The 11709-nt window shown below is 43.1% G+C and overlaps 1 protein-coding gene and 1 long non-coding RNA gene across 2 annotated transcripts in view; both read left to right on the top strand.

The window, feature by feature from the left end:
• rif1 (replication timing regulatory factor 1) overlaps positions 1-3395 on the top strand; it is a 43583-nt gene extending 40188 nt beyond the window's left edge. Inside the window, exons 34-37 of the mRNA XM_037687135.1 lie at positions 1143-1208; positions 2974-3000; positions 3195-3230; positions 3303-3395. Coding sequence (XP_037543063.1) covers positions 1143-1208; positions 2974-3000; positions 3195-3230; positions 3303-3395 — 222 coding nt within the window. The remainder of the gene's footprint in view (positions 1-1142; positions 1209-2973; positions 3001-3194; positions 3231-3302) is intronic.
• Positions 3396-6712: 3317 nt separating this feature from the next.
• On the top strand, positions 6713-8429 carry LOC119419461. The gene is made up of 3 exons (XR_005187259.1): positions 6713-6734; positions 7969-8078; positions 8410-8429. It is a non-coding gene; the product is annotated as an uncharacterized LOC119419461 (long non-coding RNA).
• The last annotated feature ends 3280 nt before the right edge of the window (positions 8430-11709 follow it).

Below are 11709 nucleotides of genomic sequence, written 5' to 3'. Positions count from 1 at the left end.
ATATATATATATATATATATATATATATATATATGCAGTATATATGTGAAGTATATATGTAATTTAAAAATGTAATTAGATATCAGACAAACTTGCCAAAAGTTTTTGTACTTACTTTAACTTTATGCTTTATTACTTCGTAGTGGGATACTTTTTAAAATTGGTAAAAACTACAAGCCAGCAAATAAACAAACACAAACAAACAAGTGAGCGAATAAGCTAATTAAAAAAAAGAAGTTTGAGAGAGCTAGTTAGTAACCACAAACAAGCGAGTAAACAAACAAACAAACAACAAGCTCTCCCTGCCTGACCAGCAGCAGCTGACTCGTGCAGGACCGACTGAAACCTGGACCTGGTCACCTGGTACCAGATCTGTGGAGGGTCTCGTTAAAAGACAGTTTGAGGGTTAAAACAAATCGACTTACTTTGTCAAACATTCCAACAGAACCAAGTCCAGATCAGACTCTTGTTTCCACCGAACGTTTTCATATTTCTGTTTAAGGTCGATGTCACAGAACACGTCACCGGAGCCAAAGGAGAAAAGGTGAGAAATATTATTTCTTATATTTGAACATAACGTGCGTTCACTATTTGTAGGTTTATGTTCTGATGTGTGCTGGCAGGGCTGCAGAGGACCCAGAGGACTGGAGGTGGGTCACCTTTAAGAACCAGCCTTCAGGCAGAACACGGGTTTAGAAAAGTTCTGTGTGTTTCAGGGCCCGCCAGGTCGGATGGGTTCTGAAGGGGAACAAGGATCACAAGGTGTTCTGGGAAGTCCAGGTCAAAAGGTACGAAGACCTTCTGTGGAGATGAATTATTCTCAAACGTACAAGTCTGAACACGAACACTTTCAGACTGAACGAGTCTTTATCACTACGAACAAACTGGAATCCATAAAAAATAATTATTTAAACCACTGGGACCATTTTAGAGCAGAAGTCCAGTCTGTCAGGTCCTGCATGGACACAAGTCCACTGTCTAAGGACACGTGTGGACACAAGTCCACCGTCTGCTGAAAACTGTCCAACTACGTCCGATTCATTCAAACCTGGATTTAATCAAATTAAGAGTCCTAAAAGTTTTCAAGTGTGTGTTTTGAGCTACCTGTGAATATTTGACCTTTGACCTCTCTGTGTTCACAGGGACAGAAGGGGGACAGAGGCTGGAGGGGTCTGTATGGAGAAACAGGAACGACTGGTCTGTCGAAGGTCCGTCCCAGTTCTCCTGTCTTCACTGTGACGTCACAGACACTGAATTATTAAAATGACTGAAGTAAAAACTGCAGAGAATCTCTGAGGACTTTCAGTCTTCATCACGTGTTGGCCGACGTGAGAAGATCAATTAATAAATTATTTTGGTTTCTCTCTTCATCACGTGTCGGCCGATGTGAGAAGATAAATTAATAAATTATTTTTTAACACCGTTGGCCAGCTGGATCATTAATTCAGTCCAGTTTCAGTTTATTCTTCCATCCTGAATAACCTTTGACCTACAGACAGATTCTTTATACAAACCTTTTGAGTGTTTAATTCTCCCAGTTTCAAGGTCACAAGTCAAGGTCAGATGTTACACAAGGGTCACTGCTGTATAACAGCTTGTTGATGGGCGTGTAACGTGCCGTCTTGAATTAAGATCAGTGACTCAGATGTAGATGAAATCCAACATCCTGCTTCAAACATTAATGAACCCAAACTTCCAATTCAGTTTATTCTAAAGCTCCAAGTCACAACAGAAGTCGTCTCAGGGACTGAACAGAAACATTCATGTATAAAATATTAATTTAACAGAAACATTCATGTATAAAATAATAATTGAACAGAAACATTCATGTATAAAATAATAATTGAACAGAAACATTCATGTATAAAATAATAAACAGAAACATTCATGTATAAAATAATAATTGAACAGAAACATTCATGTATAAAATAATAATTAACAGAAACATTCATGTATAAAATAATAATTAACAGAAACATTCATGTATAAAATAATAATTGAACAGAAACATTCATCTATAAAATAATAATTTAACAGAAACATTCATCTATAAAATAATAATTTAACAGAAACATTCATGTATAAAATAATAATTGAACATTATTTATCTGAGGAGCAGCTTTGAGTTTAACTCCATCACAGAACTCTCATCTTGAACAAGCATGAAGGCGACAGTGGAAAGAAAAACTCCCTCATGAGGAAGAAACCTTTAGCAGAACCAGGATCAGGACTAGAGGACCATCTGCTTCCACCGGCTGGGTTTGGTAGGAATAGATACACAATGGCAGGTCAAGAATCACATGTTAAGATAGAAATAGTATCAAATGAAAACTATTCAATTTTAACAATTCATTTAAGGACATGAGGTCAGTTTGTCCTCTAGTAGTCTAAGTCTATAGCAGCAGAACAAGCCTAACTATAGGATTTATCAAGAAGGAAAGTCTTAAACTGGACAATGTGTCAGCCTCATGGACAGAAACTGGAAGTTGGTTCCACAAGAGAGGAGCCTGAGAACTGGAAGATCTTCCTCCCATTCTGCTACTGGAAACTCTAGGAACCACAAGTAAACCTGCAGTCTGAGAGTGAAGTGCTCTGTTAGGAAAACATGGAACAATAAGATCTGTAATATAAGATGGAGCTAGGTTGTTGAGAGCTTTGTAGGTTAGAAGTAAGATTTTGAATTCTATTCTGGATTTGACAGGGAGCCAATGGAGAGAAGCTAAAACTGGAGAGATATGATCTCTCCCAGTAACTCCAGTTAAGACTCAGGCAGCAGCATTTTGGATCAACTGAAGACGTTTTAAAGAAGTATTTGGACACCCAGATAATAAACCATTGCAATACACATTCCTGATGTGTTGGAATCATTCTTTCACTTAAATCTGTTGTAAAAATGGTCTCCAGCATTAAGACAAGTCGTCCCTAATAAAACAACTACTGAATCATCTTTGTCATCATTTCTTGTGTTTTCAGGGCAGTAATGGAGGTGAAGGACTTAAGGTGAGTCCTCTCGATGTCTTTTATACGATTCACTTTGCTGTTTGTTGATCCTATTTGGGTTTAATTCCATCGATCCATCAGGGTGATGAAGGTCTTAAAGGGCACAAAGGGCAGCGTGGAAAGAAGGTGAGGAGTCTTCTGTCTGTCTTTGTCCGTCTCCGTCACTGTCTCTCACAATCTGCCTGTGTGGACAGGGGGAGCGAGGCATCCCTGGGAGGCTGGGACAGAAGGTAAAAACGTGATATTCAGTAATGAGGACCAATTATCATCAATGTCTAAGATGTTTTTTCTCTGCTGACCAGGGCGACCTGGGTCTAAGAGGGGATGCAGGGTTGAGAGGGGAACGGGGATCAAGAGGAGAGCCAGGATCTAGAGGAAACATGGTGAGCTTATAGAAGCTGCTTTTTATCCTCCATCATTACAAAATCAGTTTAAAATGAGTTTAATATTATTTTTTTAGATTAGATGCACAATTGAACTCCAAGGATGAATATAATTTTTTATTGTCTGGACACCATCCATCCATTATCTTTTACCCGCTTCTTCCATTTTGGGTCACGGAGGTCGCCGGTGCCCATGTCCAGCAATCACTGTGCAAGGGGCGGGGGACACCCTGGACAGGTCTCCAGTCCATCACAGGGACACATGGAGACAAATGAGACAAACAACCATTCACTCTCTCACTCACACCCAGAGACAATTTAGAGTTACCAATCAGCCTAACATGCATGTTGTTGGTCTGTTGGAGGAAACTGGAGCACCCGGAGAAAACCCACGCATGCACGGAGAGAACATGCAAACTCCACCCAGAAAGGCCCCTGGACCGGGATTTGAACCAAGGACCTGCTTGCTGAGAGGCAGCAGCTCTACCAGTTGCGCCACCGTGCTGCGTCTGGACAAATCATTGATCATCATTTGACACATTTCCTAAAGTCTTGAATACCTGTTACACATTCAGGCCAATAGGTGCCGCAGCTTCCCTTCCACCAGCACTGTTCATCACAGCCAGCTGTAGGAGTTGGTCCGAGTACTCCAGCACTCACTTTCACGCCACATACCACTTTTATGTTGGTCCCACAGCGCTGAGCTATAGTTCCTGACAACCCTCCAGGCTGGACTTGGTGAGTCCTATGAAGAGCTGCAGTGGTTCAAACTGAACCGAACCTGAATCTATAATCGCTTCTCAGATCTGCAACCTTCTCATCCAACCAGATATTGAACACTGACTCCTGAGCCGGGACCGCAACAGGTGCCAGTCAATGTCAGCTAGATAGCAGGTTCAGGTTAACGGATCTAGAAGACATAGAAAGTATGTGAAATGTGATAAATCCTGAGGATACCTGATAGTTGTAACCTGTCTGCCATAGGGCTGGTGATGAATATCAGGAATGACCTGACAAAGATGACTGCCAGCTTCCTGTTCCCCACTTAAAGAAGTAGGTTTAGGGTGGATAGTCACATCCTCTGCTCTGGTTAATAGGTGCTACCGACATATGGCAGCTGTGTTGGTGTTCAAAAGAGCTGCTTGAGCTTGGAGCGTTGAGCTCGAGTCTGAGAAGCACCTGTTTGATCTGGTGAATATGAGATGTTGTCCATGTAAAAAAAAAGAACATCATCCAGATCTATATGCATATATGTATACATACACTTGTGTCCATATTCTTATGTATAAGAAGTTGCCTTCTGTTTATGGAAAACTTCCTTTAGGATGGTGGACAATGGACACTGGGGACTTGAGATGAATCAGGATAATGCTAGTACGAGTATCGAGATATGAAATGGAGAGGACTTGCTTAAGGACTTGTTAAGCAAGTTGTAGAATATGATAGACCTCATTCTAAAATTTCTCGTGTGCCATGGAAAGTCAGGATCATGCGTCTTAAACCAACATAGACCAAGAATCACAGCTCAGGTGCAGATGTAAAAAGATCTTTCATGGTGGATACAGGAACAGGCTTAGTCTTTACAAAAGGTGACCATCTAAGGAAACATCTCTTGAGGGTTCTGTTGGGATAGACTGCAGTTCCTCTTTAGGGACAAGTTTGTCATCAATAAACTCTGTCTGTCCCTGATTCACTGAAACCTCTGAAGCTATGAGTGTGAGAAGGAAGCAACAACTAAAGGATAATACCAGACTGTGAGGAGGCTCTGATGGAAAGTGACTCAGCAAAGACCTCTTTTCCTCAGGCACTCCTGAACTTCTGACACCTCCACAACAGAAACAGAACCTGTTCCTGAACCTGGGCTCTTGCTCCTTTTGTGACCGACCTACAGTAGCTGCATGGGTTCCTCCTTACTTTGAACTGGTGGTATGAGCAGCTTCGTTTGAAGGTTAGAAGTAGAAGATGTCTCTTGGGAAAATATGACTGCCCGACCCTTCTCTCTCCTGTGCTTTCTGAGACCCTGATTAATCTGGGTTGCTAGATGCTCCTAGATGTTCTAGGTCCTATATGTTGGGCCTTTCTCGCTGGGCAAAGGGGATCAAACAACGTGTAGCTCTGAGAAGAACTAGGGTGCAGCAAGCAGTACACATGCCTGAACGGTGAGCAAACATGACAGAAATGTGATGTGTGTCAGTAAAGAGCAGCACAAATCACTGTTTCATTCACCAAATGTACCTGAATCTCCATCTTCTATGGCCTATTGTAGTCAGGTCACAGAGGCAACAGATCCAGGAGAGAAACCCATATGTTCCTCTCCCTGAGGACACTCTCCAGATCCTCCTGGGGACCCCCAAGCACTCCCTGACCAGAGAAGATACACGATTGCTCCTACCAGTGGGACGTGCCTTGAAAACATCCAAATGGAGGCGTCCAGGAAGCATCCTCAGATGAACCACTTCAGATGATTCCTTTCGATGCGGAGGAGCAGCAGCTCTACTCCGAGCTCCCCCCAGAGGACAGAGCTCCTTGGAGCATTGCGTTAGTAATGCCGGCAGTCCTCGAGGGGGATTTGGTAGGCGGGACGCTCGGTTCTGTTGACAGTGCGGGGCGCCCCCCTTAGATAAAGGTAGGGGAAACACTTTGATGAATAAAGCAACGTATGACCCAGCAACTGTTGCAGTTTCTCTTCCCAACAAACTCAGTTTAGACTGTGTAACAGGAACCTGGCAAAGCTTCTCCACCAAGGTCTTTTTCCTGTGCACGTCTAAATGAGTAAGGGTGATATTTTAAGATGCGTTTGTTTTAGGGACAGAAACGTAATAAATAATGGATAAAAGTGGTGTCTTAGCCCACTATGTTCAACATGCCTGGCTTATTTTTTAAGAGGAACCGATTTATGCTTCTTTGGATGCTACCATCCAGCTGGTACCGCCAGGGACATGAAAATCAGCAGAATGTTCTTCATAACAACTGAATAATTATTTATTAATACAGCATTTTTCAGTCTGGTCATCTGGACAGTTTCTTTGTTTTGTGCTGAAACTCCACTTTGCAGTAAGCTGTTGGGGGAAGAATCAGTTTTGTTGTGCGTTTCCTTGACTGATGAAGCCTTCTGGATCGAAGGCGAAACGTTTCAGAAAAAAAAAAAAAAAAAAGAAACTGTCCAGATGACCTGACTGAAAACTGTTGGATTGTATACCTGGATTATTGAGCATGGACTTTGTTATTTATTAATAGTTAATAACTATGTGCAGGGACTGAAGGGATCTCGTGGACCCACTGGGCAGATTGGACACCCTGGTCTGGCAGGATTGCCTGGTCTGACTGGAGTCACTGGACTACCAGGACAAGGTTTGTGACCAAAACAATAAAGTATTGATAAACACATCAACCAGCAGAAGACCACTAGAACATATGGTTGAGCTGTAAAAACTATTATTTACTTAAAGTTTTGTTTTTTTAAATTAAAACAGACCTGGGGCCTCATTGGTGTTTACACACAAAAAGGTTGCATACACCAGGTTCAACTGGTCTCTGATGACCCCTCAGGTCCACAAGATGTACCAAAAAGTGGGACCAGACGGTGTGCTCCATTTATAAGGGCATAACTCTCCTTAGCCTCCCTGGTAAGGTCTATTCAGGGTTCTATTCAGGGGTACTGGAGAAGTGAGTCTGATTGATTCTTGAACCTCACATTCAGGAGGAACAATGCAGGTTCCCTCCTGGCTGTGGGACAACGGACCAGCTCTTTATCCTCCCTAGGTTCTTTGAGGGATATCGGGAGTTTGCCCATCCAGTCTACATGTGTTTTGTGGACTCGGTGAAGGTAATCAACCATGTCCACGAGGTACACTCTGGGGATGCTCTGTGAGTCCATAACTATGGGATTGGGGCCCCGTTTCTACAAACCATTCAGTTCCCTACAAGCAGTGCGAGAGTTTGGTTTATATTTCTGGCACCAAGTCAGACTCTTTCAGGGTGGGAGATGGACTCCATCAGGGCTGCCAGTTGTGACTGATTTCCCAGTGCAGCCAGGGGGCAGAAGGGAGTCCGATTCAGTGGCTTCAGGATTCTGTCTCTGCTCTTAGCAGATGATGTGGTCCTGTTGGCGTCATCGTGCTGTGACCTCCAGCTCTTACTGGAGCAGTTCGCAGCCGAGTGTGAAGCAGCTGGGATGAGGATCATGGTGCCTGATGGTTCTAGAATTGCTCCGCTCCAGGTGGCTGCATGTTGGAGCAGCTCTGTTACTTTCATTCTGAGGTTTTGCTTTTGGAAACTTTAGTTCCTCTTTTTCTGGATGTAAATCACATTTTTGGATGATTGTTTCCTCTGGTATCAGATGCTGTGCAGCTGGAAGGATTTTCACTAAAACTTTTTCAGTTTTGGACATTTGTTATGATGCGTAACCATGGCAACAAGGTGTTTTCCACCCTTGAGCAGCTGATTAACATCTCAAAAACTCAAATAATAGCTAAACTACAGCCCCAAATACGAGATGAAAAGGAGGCACCGTAGATGCATTCCCGTCTTCTTGCCGGCTGTGTCTCATGTCTCTTGAGTAAGGGAACCATGTGTCTTGTTCTAGTCCACGTCCTGCCAGGACTGCAGGGAGACGCAGGAGGTCCAGGACCATCAGATCCATGTCCCTGTTCACAGGATCCAACCTCACAGACACAACTGGACCAAGTTCTGATGGTGAGAGAACCACCAGAAACTCCCAACTGAAAACAATCTGTTCCTGTCCATTTATACGTCTGTCCATCTGTCCCTCCATCCATCTTTACAGCCTTCCATCCATCCGTCTGTCCATAGTATTTAAATGTTTGTATCCATACGTACATGATCACGATTCGGTGAACATGTTGAAAATGTTCCAACATCACACCAGAAACATGAACAGAACTCGTGTTTTCCATGTAAATTAACACATTTTCACCTGTAAAGACAGGATTTTGTTTCTGAACTCTGATCTCCTGAGAAGTTTTCCACGTTTTCTGTGGATCACGCTGCTTCGTCCACTCGGCAGGTTTTCGTTGCAAACGGGGAGAAAGAGATGCGGCGACTGCGATCGGAGAATGTGACCGTGCTGCGGACGGACAGAAAAGGTCTTTACGTCTTCAGCCAGAACCAGTGGATCAACGTGTTGGTGAACTCTGCCGCAGACTCACCGTAAACCATCAAGCACGATGTAGTTAGAGAGGACAGAACGAAACGCCTGGAAATCCAGGCTTCACAACTCCAACAAAGGACAACCACAAGTTCATTTAGTAAAAAATACAGTGCGTTTACAAAGTTATTCAAAATAAAGATACTGTATACATGCTGTTAAATATGAGAAAACTAGAGAACTAAAGAATAGAGGTAACAGGTGTCCAAATCAGTTAATTGTCAAAATAAAAACTGCCTGCTTGTATTAGAGCTGTCGTTTCTAACCCGAGCCTGAACTCATAATGATGTGCTTAACGGGCGGGCCGGGCCGGTCTTTGATGCGCTTTTACGAATCATACAGCACAAATAAAACTAAAGAAAAATGCACAATATAAAATTGTGTAAATCTACTTGTAGAGGAGGAAGCAGGTCCGACCGGCCGGTTGAAAGAGGTAAAAAAAAAAAAAGTCCAGTTAAGCTTGAGATGGATCAGCTGATCACCGGCCGCGCGCCTCTCCTCACCTGCGCTGAAGGAAGTAGCAGCACGTGCAATTAAAATAAGCTTGTTCTGTATTTTTACAAATGATTTTGCTCTAGAAGTATTTTTGTTCATCTGAATAATAACCGCTCTTTACAGTTGATTTTTTAGGCCATTTGTTTTGTTAATATCCATTTGGTGAAACAAGAAATCTGATTTCTTCCTTTCTTTGAAATGTTTTTAAAATAGCAGGTCAAACTGATTTGGTTACAAAAGCAGTAAAAGCTTAATTAAAAAGTTTTTTCGGGTTCGGGCCTGTAATTACAGTTAATCCGTCGGTTTCTGGTCGGGTTCAGAAAACACAATATGGGTTTGGGCCGGGCCAGATGTTTTAGGCCCGAATGCAACTCTAGCTTGTATGTCCAGATGTAAGCTCAATCATCAGGTAAATAAATCACAACGCGTTAAATCGGGTCGTCTGGACGGATTCTTCTTGGTTCAAACGTTTCGTCTTTCATCTGGAAGCTCTTCACGTGCATCAGGACCCTCAGCGTGACGATCGATCTTCAGTGCATAACGATCGTTAGAGGCTGATGGCCGCTTGCTATTCACAGAATGATCGAGCTCACACCAGGACTGTTTTGATCCATGTTGGACACGTCGTCCTCAGGCTGGTTCGGTGAATAGCAAGCGGCCTTCAGCCTCTAACGATTGATTGTTACACTGGTGGTCCCTTTTACACGAGAAAAGCCAGTTTCTGGAAGTCCACAGCAGACTGGTTTGATGCACTTTGAAAAAGGTGTCTGTGGCTCAGACTCAAGTCTTTCAGATGGAAGTCGAAACGTTTCAAGAAGAATCCTGATTCGAGTTTTTGTGAGACCTGCTTGTTACCTCTTTCCAAAGTCTCTCAGTCCTGACGCTTGAGGTTTTGAACACGTTTTAAAAAGTTGTGCAACAAATTCCAAAGACTTGTAGATGATTTTTGGTTTTGTGGCCTGTACGACCGATGGAGTCCAAACAACTAAAACAAAACCCAGAGGAGGTCTGCTTCAGTTCATTTGACCAAAAACAAAACTGAGGTCCTCAAAATGAGAACTGCAGGCGTTCTGACTGGAGTCTAATGGATGTCCTCCGGCCTGGTTCCCTCACGTTACAAACAATTTCCCCTTGAATTCCTGGTGTCTCCCCCCAGCCTGTCAACATGTCCATCTGTTCTACTCGCTGTTTAAGAATACCGTATTTTATTAGGCGCACTTAAAATCCTTAAATTTTCTCAAAAATCGACAGAGACCCTTATAAACAATCCGACGCGCCTCGTGTGTTAATGCTGGTTGTGCTTCCTGACCTCGACCAGACTTTTTGTTACAGCTGAACAGTGTTATTGTGAATGAGCTGAATAAAGCTCGGCTTGTGTTTAGCTTCATGCACCTTATGGTCTGACGGGACGTTGAGCGTGGGGGCATGTTGGGGTGTTTGTCTCAGACATCATGCTCAGGCACCATGTCGCTGCAGAGTCTATCGTTTACTTCAACCCCTGGAAGTCTCTTCACGACTCTGGGGGAAAATCAACCGCTACATTAACTGCTTCAAAATACTACGTCCCCCCCCCGAAGCAGACAGAGGCCTTGATTCAAAGTGTTTATTGTTTTGTGCAGAGTCATCAGGAATGTACAGGAAGAGGAAACAGCTAAACATACGAAGATCACCCACGTCATATTTACACGCTTTACAAACACTGACCTGTTAACCTCATTAGGCTCCGCCTCTTCCTGCAGAATACAGGAAGCAACCGGACGTTCCCCGACTTCTTCTGGTCGCTGAACATCTGGGGCCTGAAGGTTTGGACTGCTCCTTACATCGTTCAATTCAACAAAACTAAAACTGGATGCGCCGAACGTTTCACGTTGGGTTCATGTGAACAAACTTGGAACTAAAGATTAGTGAGAAAAACAAAGAGCCCAACAGAACAGGTTATTATGCCCAACAACATAAATCATAACTTCGTCTAATCTGCAGGTTTAGTCAAAGAGACGATGACTTCCTGAAGGAGTGTCGCCGTTTGTAACCACCGAGTCGATGAAGCAAACCGTCCTTTGTTCTGGTCTGAGAAGGTTCTAGTTCGGTTCTGGGCTCAGAGGTCCTTCAAACGTCCGGCCGTTTGTTTCCCAAGTGAAACGCCTCAGAACCACGACTCCACCCACACGCCACCGTTTCACCTCTACATCGAGCTTTAAACGAGAACCCTCGACATCTTCTGTGTGGAAAAAACACCAGCTCCGATCTGTAGCGAAGCTCAACGCAGTTCCTCGTTTTAAATGCAACAACGATCCAATCAAACGGCTTTCGATCCGAACTCTTCACTATAAACGCCTGTTTTTAATTCATCATCAATCAAACGGTTTTCGATCCGAACTCTTCACTATAAACGCCTGTTTTTAATTAATCATCAATCAAACCGTTTTCGATCCGAACTCTTCACTATAAACGCCTGTTTTTAATTAATCAAACTGTTTTCGATCCGAACCCTTCACTATAAACGCCTGTTTTTAATTAATCATCAAACGGTTTTCGATCCGAACTCTTCACTATAAACGCCTGTTTTTAATTAATCATCAATCAAACCGTTTTCGATCCGAACTCTTCACTATAAACTCCTGTTTTTAATTAATCATCAATCAAACGGTTTTCGATCCGAACTCT

The sequence above is a fragment of the Nematolebias whitei genome, chromosome 13 (assembly GCF_014905685.2).
Source record: "Nematolebias whitei isolate Nwh7 chromosome 13, NemWhi1, whole genome shotgun sequence".
Lineage (NCBI taxonomy): Eukaryota > Metazoa > Chordata > Actinopteri > Cyprinodontiformes > Rivulidae > Nematolebias > Nematolebias whitei.
Note: the sequence above shows the minus strand (reverse complement) of the source record. Positions and strands in the feature narration are given on the sequence as shown.